The sequence below is a fragment of the Vipera ursinii genome (assembly GCF_947247035.1).
Source record: "Vipera ursinii genome assembly, chromosome: 1".
In the NCBI taxonomy this organism is placed as follows: domain Eukaryota; kingdom Metazoa; phylum Chordata; class Lepidosauria; order Squamata; family Viperidae; genus Vipera; species Vipera ursinii.
Window position 1 is genome coordinate 114,818,778 of NC_139512.1, and position 23,189 is coordinate 114,841,966.

Below are 23,189 nucleotides of genomic sequence, written 5' to 3' on the forward strand. Positions count from 1 at the left end.
TAGTGCAGGTTCGCATCCCACCAGGTTCAAGGTTGACTCAGCCTTCCATCCTTCCCAGGTAGGTAAAATGAGGACCCAGATTGTTGGGGGCAATTAAGCTGACTTTGTAATAATGCCGCTTGGGGGTGTGTGAAAGCCCTAATAAGCAGGCATATACATAGAATGAAGGCTACTGCTAAGCTTGTAAGCCGCCCTGAGTCTTCGGAGAAGGGCGGGATATAAATGGAATTAAAATAAATAAAAATAAATTAAATATAGTAATTCATTTCTATCTTGTAAAACAGATTCACCAGCAGATGGTGTTATAACATTAAATTCAGGCATCACTATAGCCTTGTGTGCCATTTGATCCTGCACTACATCATGAAGCAGTGACTCGGGTGCTTTCTGTTGCCCTTCATCTAATATAACACCCACTGGTGGGAGTGGCTTTGGCTTGGAAGAAGAAGGCAATATGGCCGAATCTGGGCTTTGAATAGCAGAGTCCCTCTCATGCTGCTTAATCATTGATGCATATGCTTTTGCCTGTTGCAGCCTCTGTTCAAATGCCTTGATTTGATCAAAATAACTTTGCACAGCCTTCTCATGCAGAGTTTGTTCAGGGCTAGGAGGAGAATAATAAATTACATCCTTCCCAAGTTTCACTGGTCTGGCAACGAGCCACTCATATTCAGCATGAGCTCCTTGAGTGTGAACTCTTTCTGAGACGGCTGCATGAGAGCTAGTAAAATCAGAAGACGGTGTAACTGACCTTAAATCTTCTTCTCCAAGATGTGTGGCAGAAGCAAGTAAAGTCTGTTCTTTGTCAGACTCCTTTCTGTCTTTCTTTTTTTCTGGCATTTTCGGTAAATTGAGAACAGCGTTCCTAATAGCCTAAATGCTTATCAGCATAAAAAAAACAACAAACCATCCTTCACTACCATGTCAGAAGAGTAAATCAAACAAAACCCTATCAGAGGGCGATGAACCATGGTTCATTTGATGCATGATAAACAACAGGTAAAAGAAAGAAAACCCGAAGCATATATTCTACTATAAACCTTTTAATTACAAAGAAACTTGTAAAAACACAGAAAGGCTCATGACTACATGTCTATCTCACCAGAGAGCACAAAGGAAAAAGAAAGAGAAAGTAACTTTTGTTTTGGACATGCGCACACAGTAATAAATATAAAACCAAACAAAATACATGGCTGAACATGTGACACTCACCATGGTTGCAATGTTAAGATAACAATTCAACTTGCAAAGAAACAGACTGCAATGAGCTTACTGACAAAAACTAAAAACAAAACAAAACGCAGTAACAGTCCCAAACCGGCTACAGGACTGGTTTCGTTTGGTGGTGGACTTGGATGCAGGCCTGCAGGAATTCCGGGCAAAGGGGGAGGGACCACCAGCATTGTGTAAGGCTATGGAGAAACCAAGGAATGATGAACAAAGGACCCAGGATCCTGGTCTGGGTTTCCCTGGGGTCAAACCTCGGCCATCGATTAGATGTTTTTGTTGCAACCAGCCGGGGCATTGGGTAGCAGAGTGCCCAGTCCCCATCAACCAGGGGACTCCCAGGAAGTCCAGAGCCACACCCAAATAGATCCAAGAGAAGCTGTAAGCAGTGCATTAGGCATCCTGGAGGAGGAGGAGGCGACTACTGCCACATGATACCAACTGGTGGCCCATGGCAGTGAGGACGAGCCGACAGAGGATCCAATGGTGAGTGAACCCATACAACCATTTGTCATCCCCATCATCTTGACAAGTTCACAAACAGGGCATCGTGGGGAGTACAGGGCCCTGATATATTCCGGTTGCACCCATTGCCTAATCAGCAAATCCGGGGTGGCGGAGGTAGGGATCAGAGTAAGGCAGTTGGCCAAACCCGTTCGGTTTGAGCAGGTGGATGGTTCCCTCCTGGGAGGCGCACTGGCTACCCTTATAACAGACCCATTAAGGCTAGAGATGGGGGCCCATTGGGAAGTCCTCTGATTCATCATGATCTCCTCCATGACCGAGGCTATTTTGGGGCTAGCATGGCTAGACAAGTGGAGTCCCACGATTTGGTGGGAAGGGGCTACCGTAAGCTACAGATTGGTGTTGGCCCCCGACCACCAGCCCAGGAACAAGCAAATAAGGGTGGAGAGAGAGCCAGGGAGGCACTCGTAGAACAGGAGAGCATGAGGGGAAGGTCCCTTTCCCAGAGGTGTTCAGTGAGCGTGAATGTGATGCACTACCTCCTCACCGGCCAACCGATTGTGCCATCGACATCCTGCTGGGGGCCAAACTGCTGAAACCCCAGATGTATGCCATGACGCCTAAGGAGATGAAGGAAGTGAGACACTATATTGATAAGAACGTGGCAAGGGGTTTCATCCAACCAGCAAGATCACGGATTGCAGCTCCAGTGCTCTTCAAGGAGAAGGATGGCTTCCTACACCTGTGTGTAGACTTTCGTGGCATCAATGGGGTTTGCATCGAGAACATGTACCCCTACCATAGATGAAGGACTTATTGGCCCATCTGGCCAAGGGGAAGGTGTTTACAAAACTCGACCTTAGGGAAGCATATTACAGGGTCTGGCTCAAAAAAGGAGATGAGTGGAAGATGGCGTTCAACTGTCCATTAGGCAGCTACCAGTTTTGAGTCATGCCATTCAGTTTGCAGGGAGCCCCTATGGTGTTCATGCAACTCATTAATGAGGTTTTGCATGAACACCTGTACTGTGGGGTGCTTGTGTATTTGGACGACATCCTGATCTACTACTCCAACATGGCAGACCACGTCTGACTCGTAAGACAGGTGTTGGAAAAACTGCTGAGGGACCAACTATATGTGAAGCTGTCCAAATGTGAGTTCCACCAAACCCGGTTGGATTACCTAGGGTACCAAATATTGGGGGAGGGGTGGAGATGGACCCATGTAAAGTCAGGGCTGTGTTGGAGTGGCAGGCCCCAAGAACCTTCCATCAGCTGCAAAGCTTCTTGGGGTTTGCCAATTTTTACTGGCAGTTCATCCCCTCCTTTGCTTACCCCTAACAGACCTGCTCCGTACCTGACAAGCAGCAGCCAAGCCATGCCCCAGTCAACCTCTAGTGCGGTCATTGGCCTGCCAAAAGGCCTTTGAGGACCTGAAGGCCCTCTTTTCGAAGGAGCCAGTTGTACTGCATCCGAATCCTGACTTGGTGTTCATCATCCAAGCCGATGCCAGTGATGTCGCGGTGGGAGCAGTGTTACTCCAGAGGAACAGCCAAGGGACATTACAGCCCTGTGCCTACACCTCTCATAAGCTAACAGATACAGAACGAGCATGGGCAATATGGGAGAAGGAGGCATTCGCCGTATGGTGGGCATTGGCGATGTGGCAACATTTCCTGGAGGGAGCAAAGGAACTGTTCGGGGTGTGGACAGATCACAAGAATCTGGAGGCTTTGCAGACACCATGGTGCCTGCCCCCAAAACACATACAGTGGGCGCAATACTTTCAGCACTTCCACTTTTGGTTACTGCATGTACCAGGGGGCAAAAACTTTCTGGCAGATGCACTGTCACGCATGCCCCAATATAAGAGCAAGTGGGAGGAGGTAGTACAAGCCATTATGCCTGCCTTCAGGCAAGCAGTGGCGCAAGTGGTTGCACGCCATCCGGCCAGCAACCTGGTGGTGGTGGTGGTGGCGGTTTGGACATTAGAACTTCAAAATTGGGCCATAAGCAGTTTTGGGGAGGGGGGGATCCATCATATGTTATATGGATGGGTAAAGTTTAATAACCCAAGTTGTAACTTTCCAAAACCTGTTCTCTCTGACTGTAAATCAGTTTCCAGTATTGCTAGGCTTTGCAATTATCACCACATAGGAAAAAGGGTCCAACCTGTTTGTTACATTTCCAACTTTTTTTAAAGGGCTTACTGTATTTATTCTAGCAATCAAGCCTGAAGTAATATACCAATAGTAGAACATCATGTTGCTTCTCTTGAAGGATAACATTCAAAGTAAATTTAATATTTAATTTATCTCAAACATCTAGGCAATTTGTCAGAGCTCCCCCAAATGTATTTGCTTTCATCCCCTCCCCCATTTCTCCCTTTCTTGCTTTTGCCTATGTATTTTTTGGGGCTTGCCATACTGTTGGGGGAGGGTGTTTGCATGGGGAATATTATTTGCTTTGCTCTGTACGAGGTGCCCTCTGTCTGGGCGAGAGGAATGCAGCCTGAAAACATCTGCCTTATCTACAGGCAATGGAGCCTGGGACTGTTGAGAAATAAAACCAAGAGAAACCTTGAGAAGGGCGCTAAACCTCCAGGCTCTCATAACCCTATGGCACCTGTGGATTGGCTGGATTTCAACCAGACATTTGGACATTGGGTGGAGGTGTTTTGAATTGTCTTTTGATGTATTCTTTCACACACCATATCTTCAGACCTTGCTTTGCTTTCTTGCCATCACTAACTCCCAATAAAATTTTCTTTTGAAAAGATGCCTGTTTCAAGAGTTCTGCTTTCTTGGGAGATCTAGCAGGTCCTTACATAAAGCAAAGTCTGAAGACTATATCAGTATAAATACATTGCTATTAAACCTCTGAGCGTATCTCTCCCACTAGTTGTAGTGGGTGCTCTTTATGTTGCTGTCTATGGAGTCTACAGAGTTAAACTCATCAAGCAACGTATCTGAGATTCTCTCTCCTGCTCAGAAGATTCCCCCTGCACCCTTATGCTACAAGGGGAAAAACTACCCAAATATTTTGGCACCCAAGCAAAGCACCAACTTGAATCTGTGATACAAGCCACATATCCTAGAACCAAAGCTTTAGAAAATCTTGCTGGAGTATCACTTCTTGTTTTTGGCTGTGGTTTGTTCTCCAAGCTTGTTTTAATATAATTCCTGAATGTTTCATTACCAAACTAGGTAACATCATTGTCCTATTCTCCTTAGTTCCTAAGCATCTTGTGTGCCAGTGTGATCAGTTGTTTGGAGCTATATTTGAATTCTGAACAGTTGATTGATTCTCTTCTTGATTGGCACTTCAAACAATTTGGTTTCTCACATATTGATATGTTGGATCTAAATGTTTTCTAACTGCTCCGTTGGTGGAATAGCAGGTCTCAATAAGTTTACACCCATATAACTTTGAAATAAAATGAAATATTTGTAGCTCGGGTTTTAGATTTTGGCTGTGGTTCACTTCTTGTCTTCTTTCAATCCTCTGTCTTCTTCCACCTGAAGCCATCTACTTAACTGTACTATGTGGTGGTTTCACTGGTTAAGATGTAAGTTCTTACCTCCATCCTTATTCAAGCACAATGAGGCATCAACATAAATCATCCTCTCAAAAATTGTTATCCATAGAGATCCCCCTCAAAGGATTTTTCAGACAACATAAATGCACCCCAGAAGTGATCTTGAACAGTGGTGGGATTCAAATACCTGAACAACCAGTTCTCTGCATAGATGCCACTTCTGGAAGTCCTTTCTGAGCCAGGGAGGCTTCCCAGGCCCAGAACGGCCCACTGGAAGTCTGTGGATGCCACTTCCAGAAGTCTGTTTTGAGCCTCAGAGGCCTGGGAGAGGTCTCCCAGGCTCAGAATGGACTTCTGTAAGTGGTGTCCATGCACTTCCAGTGGTTCGTTCTGGGCCTTGTGAAAAAACACTAGGGCATCAGCCAGTTCACTGAAGTCAACAAAAAGATTAGCTAACGGTTCTACCGAACCAGTGTGAACCGGCTGAATCCCACAACTGGTCTTGAATCTGTCTACCTTTCTTAATATAAATCTGGGAAAGCTAAGCTGAAAGAGAATGATAATAAGTCTGGCTCCAGTGGTTGATTTGTCCAAAGAAAGTTTGTGTGGGGGGTGAACTCCAGTTGGATTAAGCATCTAATGATCTTTATGTGATTTAATTAGCAACAAAAGGGATCTCCTCTATCATATTCAGTAGAATCCTATTAATCTTGCACAAGTTACAGAGTGGAACCCTGGATCAAATGAAACCCTGTTCCTTCTATTCATTTGACTCCACGCCATAACAATTTTCAGCGTGTTAGTTCTCAGATGCACCCACAATTGCAGTTGTAAGTTGAGAACTACCTGAACTGTGTCAATAACATATTTTATTAATATGTTAATAATTTTTCTTTTAATTTTAGTAGCTGTTTTTCTTTTCTATAGCATCAGATCTCCTAATTCCATATTTGTCATAAAAAACAAACATCATTTAGAATATAAACAAAAGAGTAATAAACAGCTTGTATTATCCACTGTGTACTTCCTCATAAATATGCTGATGATTTGCAGCACAAATTCTTGCTTCTAGGGAAGTAAAATTAAGTAAAATAGAAGAATTTTAAACTTTGCTATCATTTAATTTGGTTTTAAAGGCTGTAATTGAAAAATAAACAAGGAAGATGGACAAAATATGGTAATATGAGATACATTGCTTCCCCTGAAACCTTTGTGACAACACTTCTCACATTTCCTCCCTGGAGTTCTTGTTTTATTCTGATTTGGTATCCACGTTATTGTAAGTCGCTGGTGGAGGAGGAGGATTTGGTTCATTTCTGACAGCTCCATGTCTGATGAGTTGATAAGGCAAAAAATGCATGATTGGCTGTAACAGAAAAGAATAGTCAATACAGAAGATACTCAGGGAGGCACCTATTACTCTGGGTAGGAAGAATAGATTCTCCAGTTGTGTGTTGTTAACTGTGATGCTGGGAGACTCCTTGATAGCTCAAAGTCCTGATAGAGAATTCTTTAAAACTATAAATTAACATGCAAATGGTTTAAGACTGGGCATTTAAGTGACTGTCTGAGATTTAAAAATAATGTTATTTTTAAAAAAATGAAAGCTATATTTTTTTAAAAAGGTAGCATTGTGAGAAAATGTGATCAAGTGACAGATACTTTAAATTAATGTAGTCACACTACTGAAGTAAATATATGCATTCAGAACTGAACCCTCTTAAATGAGGAGATGAACTTCTGCATCACTGAATTATAAAGAGACAACACAATTGTGTTTTATTCATGACATTCCCTCTCTAGCAAAAGAGAAGCTAGGAAAAATCCATGTCATCCAGTGGTGGGATTTAGCCAGTTCGCACCACTTCAGCAGAACCGGTAGCTAATTTTTTGTTGCCCAGGCCCAGAATGGACTTCCGGAAGTGGCATCCACACAGATAACCAGTTGTTCACATATTTGAATCCCACCACTGGTGTCATCTAATTATTCATATGCAGAAGCAAATAGCCACAGGGTGTTAGATCAAAATTCAAGCCTCTCCTAGTTATAAAGCTTACTGGGTATCCTGAGCAGCCACTCTCACCTATTGGAGAGCAAAAGCAAAGGTTTAGTGGAGTGTAAGTATAATAAAGAAAAATGGACAATCTTCTTCTTTCACTTCTTTAACAATGAGAACTGCTAAAGCTGGGCTGTTGATTTGATTTCCGAGCTTGGCGATTTGGCTGCAAACATTTCATCTCCATTTGGGGTACATCTTCAGTGCGCTTAAAATTGTGCTCATCTGTCAGAGCACTGGCCTTTTAAATACCTTTTTCTGTGATGTAAATTGGTGTGTGCATTATTTTTCTGGATGTTGCTGAGTCATGGTCTGGTTTCGGGCTATTTGATTGGCTGGTTGTTGTTGTTGGGCCATAGTCCTTGATGTTTAAGTATCCTCTGTGTGATACAAACGGTGTGTTTCTTTGGTTGCCTCTGAGTCATGGTCTGGTTTCAAGTCTAGTTTTGGGTTGTTTGGATGGATGGCTGTTGTTAAAATGTGGTCTGGTTCCTTGTGGGGGGGGTTGTGCTTTTTGCTGTGTGATGGGGTACCTGTTTGTTCATTTTAAATGTTGCCTTCGGGATTGCAGTTCAAGTAGTTCTTTGGTTCTCAGCTGTTGGTAGATTGTCTGTTTATTGACTTATTGGTGGAGAATCAAGCTTCAAGAAATTCTCCTCCTCTCGATTTTGCTTGTGTTACAACTGGGGTCCTGGTTTGATCAAACTTGTGTGCTTCTGAGTCTTCGTGGATGGACATAAGGGATAGTTGATTGTGTCTTTTGATAGCCAGGGAGTGCTTGTGCAGTCTATTTGGCCCACATAGTTCTGTTCACAGTTGCTGCACTGGATTTAGTATATGATGCCTGATCTTTGGTTTTTTTCTTTCTGCTCCTTAGGTTTTGAGAGGGTCCATCTGAGGGGTTGAGGCTACTGTGAGGGTTGAGGCGTCTGAGGGTTGTGGGCTACTGTGAGGACATGTTGGTGTAGTAGTCTTGCTGTTATCTCTGAAACATTCTGTATGTAGGGAATTGTGATTCATCTGGTCATTGTTGTTCCTGGGTGTTTGTATTGTTTGTGTGTAGAGATCTCCAGATGAAGTTTCGTGGGTATCTGTTTCTCTCGAAGACTTTGTGCAAGTGCTTTTGTTCTGCTGATCTGGCTTCCGTGGTGTTGCAGTGGGATTCTGCTCTCCTGAACAGTGTTCTGTCAAAGCTTTTGTTTGTGAGATTTGGGGGTGGTAGTTGTGGAAGTTGAGGATTTTATCTGTATGTGTTGCCTTCCTGTACACGGATGTTAGAAGTTAGCCATTGGTGGTTTTGTTTACAAGGATGTCCAGGATTGGCAGTTTGTTGTTGTTCTGTTTCTATTGTAAATCCGATATCTCCAAAGACATTGTTGATTCTTTGCTAGGTTTGGTTTACCATCACACAAAACTTACATCACACAAAAAGGCATTTAAAAGACCTGTGCTCTGACAGATGAGCACAATTCAAAGTACACTGAAGATGTCCCCCCCCCAAATGGAGACGAAATGTTTGTAGCCAAATCACCAAGCTCGGAGATCAAGCCCAACTACCATTCTGTCCTACTAATATTCAAACACATTTCAACTGGTAAAGATATTAGTGAAGTATCAAATATTTACCTGGTCATCACTACAGCAAGTTGCCTGGCACCCAAAGTGTGCAAGTGAAACAGTGATGCAAAATTCCAGGACGCTGAACAACAACAGAAGACTGGAGAGGCCATAACCGATATTAAGTGGGGTAAACTGTAGACATGTGGAAAGATAGTTGTTATCTGCTGAGAAATTAATATAGTGGTATGTGTTTTATTTTGTTTTATGTGCTGCACCTTTAAAAGGGACCCCCAGCTGCTTCCTGGGGAAATACTGGGAGGAACAATTGTACTGGGGAAAAACAGAGGCTGAGTACAGGTAACCCTGGACTAACAACCACAATCGGGATCAGAATTTCCATTGTTAAGCAAGGCATTTGTTAAGTGAGTCATGCGTAATTTTACCTTTCTTGCCACTGTTGTTAAGGAAATCGCTGCAGTTAAGGGAATCCTACGGTTGCTAAGTGACTTCAGCTTCCCCACCCCCATCGTCTTTGCTGATCAGAAGCTGGCTGGGAAAGTCACAGAGGGGACGCTGTCCTAAATAAATAGCTAGTAGCTGCTATCCATTTTCAACATTGCATCAATCAGTAAGGGAAATACTCAGGGTACTACAACAGAAATGGGGTATCTGCTGGGCCTTCCTTCCACCCTCAGTTTGGTATCTCTCAAGTTAAATTTAAGGTAAACTAAAGATGAAAATGAAATGATATTGGGTACTAATAGTCCGAGCACTATTTATCTTCTGAGAAGAGGAAGGCAGCTCCTGCCACAGTTAGATATATTCTACAAGGCATAAGATCTCAAACAGACTAGCTGAAGCCACCTTTTCTGGCAGAGAGGGGTGGGGAGCTTAAACCATACTGTAAACAGATATATTTTGCTTATTTATCAAATGTAGACACTGCCTATCTCACTGTCAAAGGAAATAGATGTAATTTGCTTGTCCTCCATTTCCCAATAAGAAATATTGAGGGTCTGTTTTCCAGGTCATGGTTGTGCCAAAGGTACTTTTTCAAGAGGCAACTGGATTTTCTTGTTTTTCTGTGAAGATGTTTTTCTGTGAAGACATCCAAGAAGCTTTTTCAGCTCTGACTAGATGGTGGGAAATGGAAGCATTTACATTCCTTGCAGACAGCTAGTCATTTGCAGTCTTTTAGTGAGTCGTTGAAGCCACCATCTAGTCATAGCTGAAGAAGCTTCTTGAGTGGGAAGTGAAATGTCTTCACAGAAAAACAAGAAGGCCCAGTTGCCTCTTGAAAAGGCACCTTTGGGATGATGGAGGTGAGAGGGGATGGACAGGAAACCTCAAGAAATAAAGTGCTGATGGAGAGGGAGAAAGAGAAATGGTTAAGACTGGCTGGCTAGTCCAAAAAGGAAAAGCGAGAGGCCTCTCCACTGTCCTAACGTATCCAGTCTTGATCACCGGACATTATCTTCAAGATAATGGATGAAGGGAAATAGATTTTATACACCTTGAAGCTGTTGTTGGATGGGGTCAGAACAAAAGGAGAGTAAAAGTCTAGTTTTATACCAGCTAATAATGACATAAGGCTTGGAATCTTACTCTTGGGCTAAGGATAAGGTAAAAGTTACCTCATCAGAAAATTGGAGAAATTGACATTAGCACAGTATGGTCAAGGGCAGCCACGTCATTTACATTCAGCCAGTCTAAGATATATTGCTTCCCTTCATCAATAAGGATACAGCTAGATCTATTTTCTTTACCCAACTTCTTTCTAATTATCTGTCAGGTTGGAAAGGAGAAAAACCCTGGATCTGATACTACTATGATTTAACATTAATAAGGAAACAAAAGACAGCACTTTACAATATAGTAAAATATCAGCTGGTTGATCCTGGGCATTGGTATGATCCTAAACTGTGCACACTACAGAACTTACCTAATTTTCAGTTTTCTAAAACTCGTGTGGCAAGTGCAAAGAAGGGATGAGGATGAGGGGGTGGCAGGAAAACCGGGTATAGATTTCAACATGTACGGCTGTATTCTGTTCTATATAGAATTTTCAAACTATTCTTTCTTTTGGAGCACCTAAGCCATACTGTAAAACAACCAACACTCTGCAGAGACATAGCCAAAAGGTATGTCTAAAAGGTATGTCTAAAAGGAAAAAAACTGGAAGAGAAAGAAGAAATCTACAAAGTCCTACACACTTTGCACTTTGATTACCTAAGGAAAAAATTCAAATGAAATAGCCCTTATGTCCTTGGGACTGATATTTATTTAAGAAAAAAATTCATACAAAAGTCAAAGGGTCTGAGATATCTCCCCTGCATATATAATCTCCTTCTGGTCTGCACATGAAGACAAAATTTAAGACAAATTGGTTTACTTACGGTTAAATCTCCAGTGTTATATTGATGGTTATATCTAGAATAATGATTGTTCGTGATCATCTCACAGAGATACAGGATGATACCAATTAATGCCATTATAGCACTTGTGATGTTCATTCCTACACTAGATTGTACCTGAAACAGCAATGCACCAGGAGGAGAGAAATTATAATTACAATGTCAGCATAGGTCTTATTAAATGCAAAACATATAAGCAATTAGTCAAAACATACTCTAAGCATTAAATCTTAATGTTAAATGCTCTTTTAGCTATACAAAATTACAGAGAGGCAACCAATTAGGTGGGAATGGAGAAACCCAGGAGCCAGTGATGATAATTCTGAACATTTAAAAATTGCTCTTTTCAGTTCTCCCCTTATAGGAATGTAGTAGTTTCCCATCAAGATGGTTGTTTTTCTTCTTTTGAATACACACACTGTTCCTTTAAAAGACAAAGACATCTCCATGTTGCTATGAACAAACTTTAAATCAAAGAGGAACAGAGGAGAAGAATGCAAGGTCTTTGTAGAAGGGTTACCATCAGTTCTCTTTCCCTTTTGATTGCCAGGATTACCACTCTAGTTCCATATTTTTACTCCAAATACACTAGATTTCTTCCTGATGTTCCATGTAGGAATAGGAATAATGTTGGAGGTCTGATTCAAGACTTGAGTATGCAAGAACTTTGCTTTGTTCAGGACTAGCACTATTACTAGTAGCAACTAAGGAAGCTCTGGTAGAACAAGCACCCACGTCATGGTCATTGACCCTCTCAGCCTTCTCTCATTTTCATCGTGGTCCTGACAGAACCTGCAGTGTTGCAGGTTGCAGATCAGGAAGGGAACTTGGGAAGAAGCCCATCGCAAAATGGGGACCAGGAGGGGCTACAGTTCTGGATGCTTGAACAGTGTCTACTGTTGACACAGAGCTTTCAGTGCAATCAAAACTTAGAAGCAAAAGTTGATCAAAGAAGGAAGTGGGTGGGGATTTTGAGTTTGTTTTTCCAACTCAAATGTTGATTTAAGACTGAGCAGTATCTGAAGACAGTAGACAATATAAAAGGACCTGAGTGCTTATAAAGAAACAGCATCAAAGAAATTCAAATGCTATATAGCTTTCTCACCAAACCACGATTTGGACGGTTCGCAGCTGCTACACTAAGTGATCCAGAAATAATGAACTATGGGAAAAGGAAAAGAAAAAGAAATGATTGTGCTCCACTGAAAATAGAAGGGAAAAATTATCAGAAAACTCTGTCACCCATAAGAAACCAGGGAGTTTCCAGTGCAAACAGGACTTTTATAGGTATCCATTAGGCAAAAATACCATGATGCATGACTCATCAAAAATTTGCACATACTTACAAATATCCCTCCCCAAATGGGGTAACCTCCAAGTCCAGATAAGGAAAGATAGTAAGAACGAATGAGACAAAGTGAGACAGCCCCAAAGCCAATGTGGATCAACCCAATCATGATCTGGATGGCCTATGGAAGGAAAACATACAAAATAAGACGAATTAGTTCTCTGTATCTGAGAAAGGCAAACATTTTAATTTATTAGCAGCCCAGGAAAGACATCACTTTCTATCCATCTCTGAAAGGTCCTTGAAAGGGGTTGGGGCTTCTAAGCTTCTAGGGCAGGTGTTGACCCAAGGCCTGCTTTCCTATGGTGAAAAATTCAAATGGGGAGAAGGGACAGTTTGAGATACCATTGTCATTATGTACCAGACTTTTCCTCCAGATTATAATAGACCTACAGTCAGGCTGCTCTTGTCAGGAAGAAGGACTGTAAGAATATCAAGATGGGCCTTTCAGAGATGGATCTTTCACTTCTCTCACTAGAGACCCCTCTGCAGGAGGAAGTTAACCATAGTCATAAGCACAAAGCGACTTCAATCGGTTTGGGCTGCAGCCAATCTATGACCAAGGTCTTCTGGAGAAATGCCCAACAGTTGCACTTCTCAGAGAGAAGGGAGAAAAAGATCTGGCTGAGCTCCACTTTCTCAGTTAAGGAGCAAAGAAAAGAAATGCATATGTAAGTCAGAGTGTTTTGCAGAAACACAAATGAAACTACCGGGAAGAACAGAGGTTTCTGGAGTATATTCCAGAACCAGACAACAGCCAAGCCAAGTTCTAGAACTTCAACATGGGGCTCACTGGTCTCCACATAGCTCTAAAACAGACATGTCAAACACAAGGCCCGGGGGCCAGATCCGGCCTGCGAAGTGGTTTCATGTGGCCCGCGAAGCCATCGTGGAAACAGTGAGGGAACGGCCCCCACTGCCTTGGCCCTGGCCCAGAGACCCTCCTTCTGCCAGAGACCCTCAGATCTGTCCCACTCCTGCCCAGGCCCCCATAGGCACCCTTGATGCGAATGATGTAGAGCTGGCCATGCCCACCCAGTAGGCCATGCCCACCCAGGCCATACCCACTCAGCCCCCTGAGGGCAACCACAATGCTGATGCGGCCCTCAGTGAAATTGAGTTTCATACCCCTGCTCTAAAACCTTAACGGTCTTCAAACAGGCACATGGCAAAGCATGCGTACCCCAAGCACTTTGGTCTCAGCACTGAGGAATCTCTTCATAGGACCCTCCTGGGGGGCTTGTTGAGGAGCACTGGTGGAAATTCCAAGTTGCTGAGCTCCACACTGAGGATATGGAGTTGCTCCAGATGCCTGAAGAACAACACTGGGCAATCCAGGGGCAGTTTGGATTACATTCGCTCCATTAGAGGGGATGAAAAGTACAGTTCCACTGGCCATGCTTGCTGGAAGTGATGCCACAGCTCAGTTACCTGTAAAAAAAACAAGTGAGGAAAGAAGCAAAATGTTTTCAAGGAAAAAAAACCAAGAAAGTCCAGGTGCCTTCTGAAAAGCACCTTTGGGACAACCATGACCTGGATGATTGAAGACATTCATAGACATCAGGGAGAAAAAGTAAATCAGAACATGGAGAACATTCCATTTCTCAATGCAAAAGTTGTCTTTCTAATCTTAGCACCACCTCGGATGCACCCAGATAAATGGCATTTCTCATTCAGGCAAGATTTTATTGTGATTATCCTCCTGTCCTGTTACTGGCAGATGGATTTAAAGGCGTCAGACATGTCGATTGCCATCTTCCCGGAAGGTCATACCGATTTGGACAGAACAAGTTACTGTGAAGGACCCAAGAGCAGGGATCTGAATTCCAACTTTGCTTCACTGATGAGGTGAAGTTTCTTTTTAGGACACAACTGGAGCATCAGTCTGGGTTTCCTAACAAAAATCCGGACCACCTCAGAAAGCAGTGAAGCAATAGAGGAAAGTCCCAACTGCTATCGACACCTAATAACCCACCGGATTTTTAAAACCCTGACTCAAGCGCCCAAATTAATCCCACAATTAGGATTTGTACAGACCTTGAGAGGAAGCTACGTCCTTCTTGAGCTCTATTAATTGGAAGCCAAAGTTAAGCAAAAATCAACTCATCCACCCCACCTTTGAACTGTGAACTTCAAATACTGAATCTCTGTAAATTTACAGGGCACCTGTGTGCGTGTTGGGCACTTCCATCAGGGCAAGACTGGCTGTAAACTTTTTCTTGTCTGCTAAGTCTCCCCTTATTCTCCCATCTAGAAGACCTGGGGTGACTGCGTGGCTGAGAAAGCCGCAGGGGGATGGTTGCAGGGGAGAAGCGACAGGCACAGGATGGTCCACACATTAATTCCATACTATTTTTTAAAAAAATAATCAGAAATTACTCACGACAGCCGCTCGAGACGAGATACACATAAGCCTCAGGGGAAACGAAAGTATCTTAATGCGAACAAGTGGAGGGCGGGGCTCCCCACCTAACGAAAGGAGGGATTTACTCATATTTTAATCGGGGAGTCCAGAAAAAAAAAACTTCTTTTTTGCCCCTTTAACTGTTGCAACAAGTAACAGTTTGGGGCCAGGAACCTTCTGCTCATTCAGAAATGAGAGGGAAATTATTCAAATTTATAATGCCCTCTTATTCCCTGCCTAAAACGTATCACGTCTCTTTCCCTTCCTCCCAAAGTAGGCAAGTCCCACGCTTAGAGGGACCCGTTTTAACCACCGGAGTCTTCTATAACCTTTGCAGGCATCGCCAGAAAGAAAAACAAGAGGACGCGCAATGTTATCATAGCTTTCCAGTCCGTCTCTCTCCCCCACCCCATACCCCCAAGCTCTTTAAATAGCCCTCGTCCAGCAGAAATATTTTTTTTCCCCTCCTTTCCCTCCACCGGCGCTCTCTGTAGCTTTCGGCTTGCTCTTTTAGGCATTTGAACAGGCAAAGCCGCAACAGCGTGAAGCGGAGGCTGGAGGGGGCCGATCCCAGCCTCCGACTGCGCTCCTTGCGGAACTCTCCCTGGAAACCTCAGAGGCCGATATAACATCTGGACCACCATATCGTTTGGTCACTAAGCAGATGCCAAAGGCAAATCCCCTCCGCGTATTGGCAGTGATCGTGGGTTAATCTATTATGTTTCCTTTTGCACTGAACATTTGCTTTTTGATTGACACTTCCTTGTATAAAGAGAATTTTTCCCTTCATAAGAGAATTTATAAGAGAATTCGCCTTCATTGGTGAGAGAAATTTCTGCTCTGTTTGGAAGAGTCGCCCGTTCTTTCAATGTGCATATTACACGGGAGCGCCCTCTAGAGTCCTGATCCTCCTAGTGCTAGTTTGTATTATTATTATTATTATTATTATTATTATTATTATTATTATTATTATTATTATTATTATTATTATTATTATTATTATTATTATTATTATTAGTATAGCCTGTTCTACGAACCTCTATGGGGGCGTGGAGAGCAGGTCGCTTCAATGTTCTCTTCAGCTTCTGCCCCCTCCCCTCCCCTCCCCCTCCCCCCATGAGCCACGCTATTTCCAGATTTCATCTTTTTAAAAAACTGCTTGCCGTTATGTCTTTCAGATGCCAAGACGATTTCCCTATATTATCATATTGGCTTTTCAGCCTTTAGTTCAACTCCTAGCAGTTCATTTCAAGGGGAAATTAGACGGGCCTTTCAAATGATGGGGTGATAATCAGGTTTTATAGCAACTGTTTTGCATATTAACCATAAGAAAACTAGGAATGAAATTGAATTATGCAAAACATAAACATTTTCAATATGCGAATAAACTAAGGAAATGGTTATCTTATAAGCTTCAAAGAGAAAAACATTTGAAAAAAGTAGAGGGAGATAATATATTGATTGAAAATGTGGCTATATAAAAATTATCAATATTTATATAAAGGACATGTTATTCTATTGAAGAAAGCAACTGAATATCAGGTACTAATACAGAATAAAGAAAACAAAGAGAAAAAGATAAAGGCAAAACTGCAGAAAAAAGGAAAAAAATAGAAAATAATTTCCTACTTCCTTCGCATTAAATACAAAAATAATTGCAAAGTTATCTATGATAACCAATGTAGCCACTTTTTCTATTATCTATTATTTTTGGAATTATCAAAAAGTCTAATTTCAAGTACATTTATTCTGTTCCATACAAAAACTCTCTAAGGCAGGGATGTCAAACTGGATGCATCATAGCGAAACCACACCCACCCGATTGCTGGCAATGGCAAAAAGGTCACGATAAATCACAACACGTTATGTGACATTGCAAGTTTGACAACCCTGCTGTAAGGGGTTTCCAATCAGTCCTGCCTTTTCTCTAATCAACGAAGACAATTTAGTCTTGTCTACAAGTCCCATCCCCCTTCATGGATTATTGCCTTGTCGTGGCGAAGGGGCTTGTGTAATTCAATCAAGCTATGAGCTATGCTGTGCAGGGCCACCCAAGACAGACAGGTCATAGCACAGAGTTCTGACAAAATGTGATCCACTGGAGAACGAAATGGCAAACCACTCCAGTATCTTTGCCATGGACAGTACCAAAGGGCAAAAAGATATGACGCTGGAAGATGAGCCCCTCAGGTCGGAAGGCGTCCAATATGCTACTGGGGAAGAGCAGAGGCCTAGTACTAGTAGCACCAGAAAGAATGAAGCGACTGGTCCAAAGCCGAAAGGATGCTCAGCTGTGGATATATCTGGTGGTGGAAGGAAAGTCCGATGCTGTAAAGATCTATTCTCCATAGGAACCTGGAATGTAAGATCCATGAATAAAGGCAAGATGGACATGGCCAAACAAGAGATGACAAGACTTATATGCAGAGCACATCATGAGAAAGGTAGGGCTAGATGAATCAAAAGTTGGAATTAAGATTGCCAGGAGAAATATCAACAACCTAAGATATGCAGATGATACCACTCTAATGGCAGAAAGTGAAGAGGAACTAAAGAGCCTCTTGTTGCGAGTGAAGAAGGAGAGTGCAAAACTTGGGTTGAAACTAAACATTAAGAAAACCAAGATCATGGCATCCAGCCCTCTCAATTCCTGGCAAATAGATGGGGAAGAAATGGAGGTAGTGACAGATTTTATTTTCCTGGGCTCCAAGATCACTGCAGATGGGGACTGTAGCCAAGAAATTAAAAGACGCTTGCTCCTTGGGGAGGAAAGCCATGGCAAATCTAGACAGCACACTAAAAAGCAGAGACATCACCCTGTCAACAAAAGTGCGTATAGTCAAGGCTATGGTTTTCCCAGTTGCAATGTATGGCAGTGAAAGCTGGACCATAAGAAAGGCTGAGCACCAAAGAATTGAAGCCTTTGAACTATGGTGCTGGAGAAGACTCCTGCGAGTCCCTTGGACTGCAAGGCGATCAAACCGGTCAGTCCTAGAGGAGATCAACCCTGACTGCTCTTTAGAAGGCCAGATCCTGAAGCTAAAACTCAAATACTTTGGCCACCTAATGAGAAGGAAAGATTCACTGGAGAAGAGCCTAATGCTGGGAAAGATTGAGGGCAATAGAAGAAGGGGACGACAGAGAATGAGGTGGCTGGATGGAGTCACTGAAGCAGTAGGTGTGAGCTTAAATGGACTCCAGAAGATGGTAGAGGACAGGAAGGCCTGGAGGAACATTGTCCATAGGGTCGCGATGGGTCGGATACGACTTCGCAACTAACAACAACAACAACATAGTTCATCTCTGTAGTTTTGCCACCTCTTCTTAATCTCTTCTGCCTCTGTAAGGTCCCTGCCATTTTGGTCCTTTATCATGCCCATCTTTTCATGAAACATTCCCTTCATATCTCCAATTTTCTTGATCACTGGTCCTCCCTATTCTATTGTTTTCTTCTATTTCTTTGCACTGTTCATTTAAGAAGGCATTCTTATTTCTTCTAGCTATTCTCTGGAATTCTGCATTCAATTGGGTGTATCTTTCTTTTTCTCCCTTGCCTTTCACTTCCCTTCTTTCCTCAGCTATTTGCAAAGCTTCCTCAGACAGCCATTTTGCTTTCTTGCATTTCTCTTTCTTTGGGACGGTTTTAGTTGCTACCTCTTGTACAATGTTGCGAACCTCCATCCATAGTTCTTCAGGCACTCTGTCTATCAGATCTAATTCCTTAAATCTATTTGTCACCTCTACTGTGTATTCATCAGGGATATGATTTAGTTCATCTGAGTGGCCTAGTGCTTTTCCCTACTTTCTTCAGTTTAAGCCTAAATTTTGCAACAAGAATCTCATGGTCTGAGCCACAGTCAGCTCCTGGTCTTGTTTTTACTGACTGTACTGTATAGAGCTTCTCCATCTTTGGCTGCAGAGCACATAGTCAATCTGATTTCTGTGTTGGCCATCTGGTGATGTCCATGTGTAGAGCCGTCTCTTGGGTTGTTGGAAAAGAGTGTTTGCTATGGCCATCGTATTCTCTTGACAAAATTCTATCAGCCTGTGCCCTGTTTCATTTTGTACTCTAAGGCCAAACTTTCCTGTTATACTGGTTATTTTTTGGCTTCCTACTTTAGCATTCCAATCCCCTATGATGATAAGGACATCATTTTTAGTGTTAATTCTATAAGGTGCTATAGAGCTTCACAGAACTGATCAATTTCATCCTCTTCAGCACTGGTGGTTGGGGCATAGACTTGGACTACTGTGATATTGAATGGTTTGCCTTGGATTCACACTGAGATTATTATGCCATTTTGGGGATTGTATCCCAGTATTGCTTTTCCTACTCTTTTATTCACTATGAAGGCTACTCCATTTCTTCTGAGGGATTCTTGCCCGCAGTAGTATACCTGATGGTCATCTGAATTAAATTCACCTATTCCTGTCCATTTTAGTTTGCTGATTCCTAAGGTGTCGATGTTCAGTCTTGTCAACTCTTGTTTGGCCATGTCCATCTTGCCTTGATTCATGAATCTTACATTCCAGGTTCCTATGGAGTTTCCTTCCACCACCAGATGCATCTACAGCTGAGCGTCCTTTCGCCTTTGGCCCAGTTGCTTCATTCTTTCTGGTGCAACTAGTACTAGCCCTCTGCTCTTCCCCAGTAGCATATTGGACACCTTCCGACCTGAGGGGCTCATCCTCCAGTGTCATATCTTTTTGCCTTTTGGTACTGTCCATGGAGTTTTCATGGCAAAGATACTGGAGTGTTTTGCCATTTCCTTCTCCAGTGAATCAAATTTTATCAGAACTCTGTGCTATGACCTGTCTGTCTTGGCTGGCCCTGCACAGCATAGCTCATAGCTTCATTGAGTTATGCAAGCCCCTTCGCTGCAACAAGGCAGTAATCCATAAAGGGGGGGACCACGTCTGTCCAGCATCAAAACCCCAGATGCCCTAGAGGGAAGTCAGCAACCATCCTATCAGTGAAGCAATGATGAGGGAAGGTGGAAAACATGTTCTCCACGTTGAATCAGAGGAAGCCAATAGTAGTTGCCGTCAGCTATGAACTGGGAATGAGAGAGAGGCTGTACTATGCAGATGAGTCCTTAAAGATGGTTACAAGAAGTCTTTGAGGCAAAGTCAGGAGGCTGTGTGGATGGGCTCATTCTCTCATTAAGCAATCTCATTCTGCTCAGAGTGAGGAAGAGTTTCTTCCAGCACTCAAGCTATAGATAGTCTCCATTTAAGAGACTATCTAAGAGTTAATGGAAAAGCAACTTTTAACACCAAGTCTCACATTTAAGGCCTCCAAGGTTTGTAAAGAAAAGGAAAGCTGAAGTAAGAACATAAGCACAGTTGTGGTTTCACTTAGAAACCATTTAATGATTTACAATCCCATGTATGCCTGCCAAACAAAGACTATATTGGTATAACTACATTGCTATTAAACCTCTGACCCTATGTCTCACCCACTAGTTATAGTGGGTGCTTTTTATATTGCTGTCTATGGAGTCTACAGAGTTAAACTCATCAAGCAACACATTTAAGATTCTCTCTCCTGCACCCTTAAGAGGAAAAACTATCCAAATATTTTGGTGCCCAAGCAAAGCACCAACATGTATCTGTGTTACAAGCCACATCTCCTAGAACCAAAGCTTTAGAAAATCTTGCTGTTGTATCACTTCTTCTCTTCTTTCACCTGAAGCCATCTGTTTTACTGTACTGCAGGGTGGGGTGCCATTTGTTAAGAATATAAGTTATTACCTCTATCCCTATTCAACTACATTGAGAAATCAATATAAATCATCCTCTAAGAAATTGTTATCCACAGAGATCCTCCACAGAAGATCTTTTAGACAACATATGGTAAATGCACCCTAGAAGTAGACTTGAATCTGTCAGCATTTCTCAATTTAAATCTGGGAAAGCCAAGCTGAAGCAGAATGATAATAAGTTTAGCTCCAGGGGTGGATTTATCCAAAGAAAAGTGGGGGGGACTCCAGTTGGATTAGGCATCTATTGATCTTTACGTGACTTGGTTAGCAATGAAAGGGATCCCTTCTATTGTATTCAGAAGCATCCTATCAATCTTGCACAAGTTACAGTGTCGAACTCTGGATCAAATGAAGCCCTGTGTCTTCAATTCATTTGACTCCACTCCAAAGCATCTATAGCACATTTATCAACCTGTTTGTTGTCACCTGCACCCACTGAATCTCCCCACAAAAACATAACAAAGGAAGCAGGATGACATCAATTCAGCTGTGGCTAGATTCAGGGTGTAACCTGTGAAATTTTTATTTCTTACTAAGTTTCTTTCTGAGCTGGGATGAAAAAGAAAATAAGCAGCTGCATGAATTAAGTTCTTTATTTTTCACGCAAGAGCAAGGACAGCAAGCTGTTAGGTGGGCAGTTGCAAATCCCCCTCCATCCAACACAGGTTACATACTTTATAATCTGCCCATTATAATCTGCCCCCCCACACAGACCCATCTCAACATCACTCCATATAAGGAACTTACTTACTTACTTACTTACTTACTTCTGAAGTCCTTTTCTGAATGTACATTTAGCTAAATAAAAGCTATCCCTGGAATATACAACTTATCTCACTTCCCTGGACAAACTACTTTCAAGGCCTGAGAAAAGTGGAGAGTAAGGAGGCCAACAAAATTCTTAAAATTCAGAATCTTAATAAAAGTATGAATGCTCTGATAACATATTTTAATGGTATATTCTATAAAATGTTCTGGCAAGCCCATCAACCCAAGCCTCAAAAACTGCAAATGTGCCTTTTGCACACCTGCAAAACTCACTGTAATCATGAAATGTTTCATCATATACAGCAGGGTTTTCAAACTGTCAGCCCGCAGGCCGGTTTCATCATATAGAAGCCACGTCCACCTCATGGCCGACAATGCAAAAAGTGTCACAACTTGTCGTGACACATCACGTGATGTGGTGGGCTTGACACCGTGATATACAGTAATTATGAACAAGAAAGTAGTGAAAGCCTGTTCCTTCAGTTCATTTGACTCCACTCCATAACACTTACAGCACAATTTTCAGCTTCTTAGTTCTCAGCTGCATCCATTGAATCTCACCACAAAATCAGAAGAAAGGAAGTAATAGTGACATCATTTCAAGTGTGGCTAGATTATATTCAGGATGTTGCCTGTCAACTTAAACCTCAAAAACTGAGCAAATGTACATTTTGTACAGATGTAAAGATCATTACAGGAGCCAAACCTTTCACCACGTAATTCTGGACAAACAAACAACAGATTTTCTGTACATTCCTGAGTCACCATGCTCAGAGATGGGATGATAGTCAAAAGAACCAAAAATGGCAATTTGCATGGAACCTGTGTTTTTGACCAGCTTAAGTGCCCTAACAACATGGAACATTTTAGTTCTATGCAAACTTCTTCTAATCTGTTTTGGGATAACAGTGATTATGCAATCACTATTACAGGCAGTTCTCAATTTACAAGCGGTCATTTAGTGACCATTCAGTGTTACAACAGATCTGAAAAAAGTGACTCATGACCAGTCCTCATACACAGCAGCATCCCCATGTTCATTATAATCGAAACTCAGGTGCTTGGCAGCCAGCCATGTATGAATGACAGCATGACAGTCAATGGGGGAAGTCAGATTCACTTAATGATCACGACCAGAATAATTCATTTAACAAGAGTGGCAAAACAGGTCATACGTCAGGCACAATTCACTTCACTGCCTCACTTAGCAATGAACCTTCTGGTCCAGATTGTAGTTGTACGTTGAGAACTACCAGTATTGTGTCCATGGCGTGTTGTATTAATAGTTTGTGTTGTAATTTTAGTAGCTGTTTTTCTTCTCTGTAACATCAGATCTCCTACTTAATTCCCTATTTGTCTTTAAAAAACAAACATCATCAGAAATATAAACCAAAGAGAAATAAACAGCTTGCATCATCCACTGTAGGAAATCTACTTCCTCATAAATACGCTGGATGATCTCCTGCTTTCTAGGGTCCACAGGCAGCAAAGGCTGTGAAGAGCTTCTCCAAAAGTAACAGGTTTTTTTTAACTTCTTAACCTTTTTTAACCTTGCATTTTTAATCTATTTTAACCCATTTTTAACCTATTTTTAAATCTGTCTTAACCCTTATTTGAGTTTTTATAAAAGGCAAAGACTTTTTT

At 42.2% G+C, this 23,189-nt stretch overlaps 1 protein-coding gene across 2 annotated transcripts; it reads right to left on the reverse strand.

The window, feature by feature from the left end:
- Window positions 1–6,288: 6,288 nt before the first annotated feature.
- LOC310636471 (membrane-spanning 4-domains subfamily A member 15-like) lies at window positions 6,289–21,990 on the reverse strand. Of its 2 annotated transcripts, none has more exons than XM_083356340.1 (7): window positions 21,819–21,990; window positions 13,792–14,039; window positions 12,607–12,729; window positions 12,366–12,422; window positions 11,243–11,377; window positions 8,913–9,038; window positions 6,289–6,595 (listed from the first exon to the last, which is right to left on the reverse strand). In XM_083356340.1, exons 2-7 carry the CDS (start codon window positions 14,005–14,007, stop codon window positions 6,482–6,484), a joined length of 771 nt encoding a protein of 256 aa, XP_083212466.1. In that variant the 5' UTR covers window positions 14,008–14,039; window positions 21,819–21,990; the 3' UTR covers window positions 6,289–6,481. The 2 variants fall into 2 exon arrangements, with proteins under 2 accessions (XP_083212466.1, XP_083212465.1); XM_083356339.1 differs by lacking the exon at window positions 21,819–21,990 and adding an exon at window positions 14,992–15,339 and having other exon boundaries at window positions 6,292–6,595.
- Between the last annotated feature and the right edge of the window lie 1,199 nt (window positions 21,991–23,189).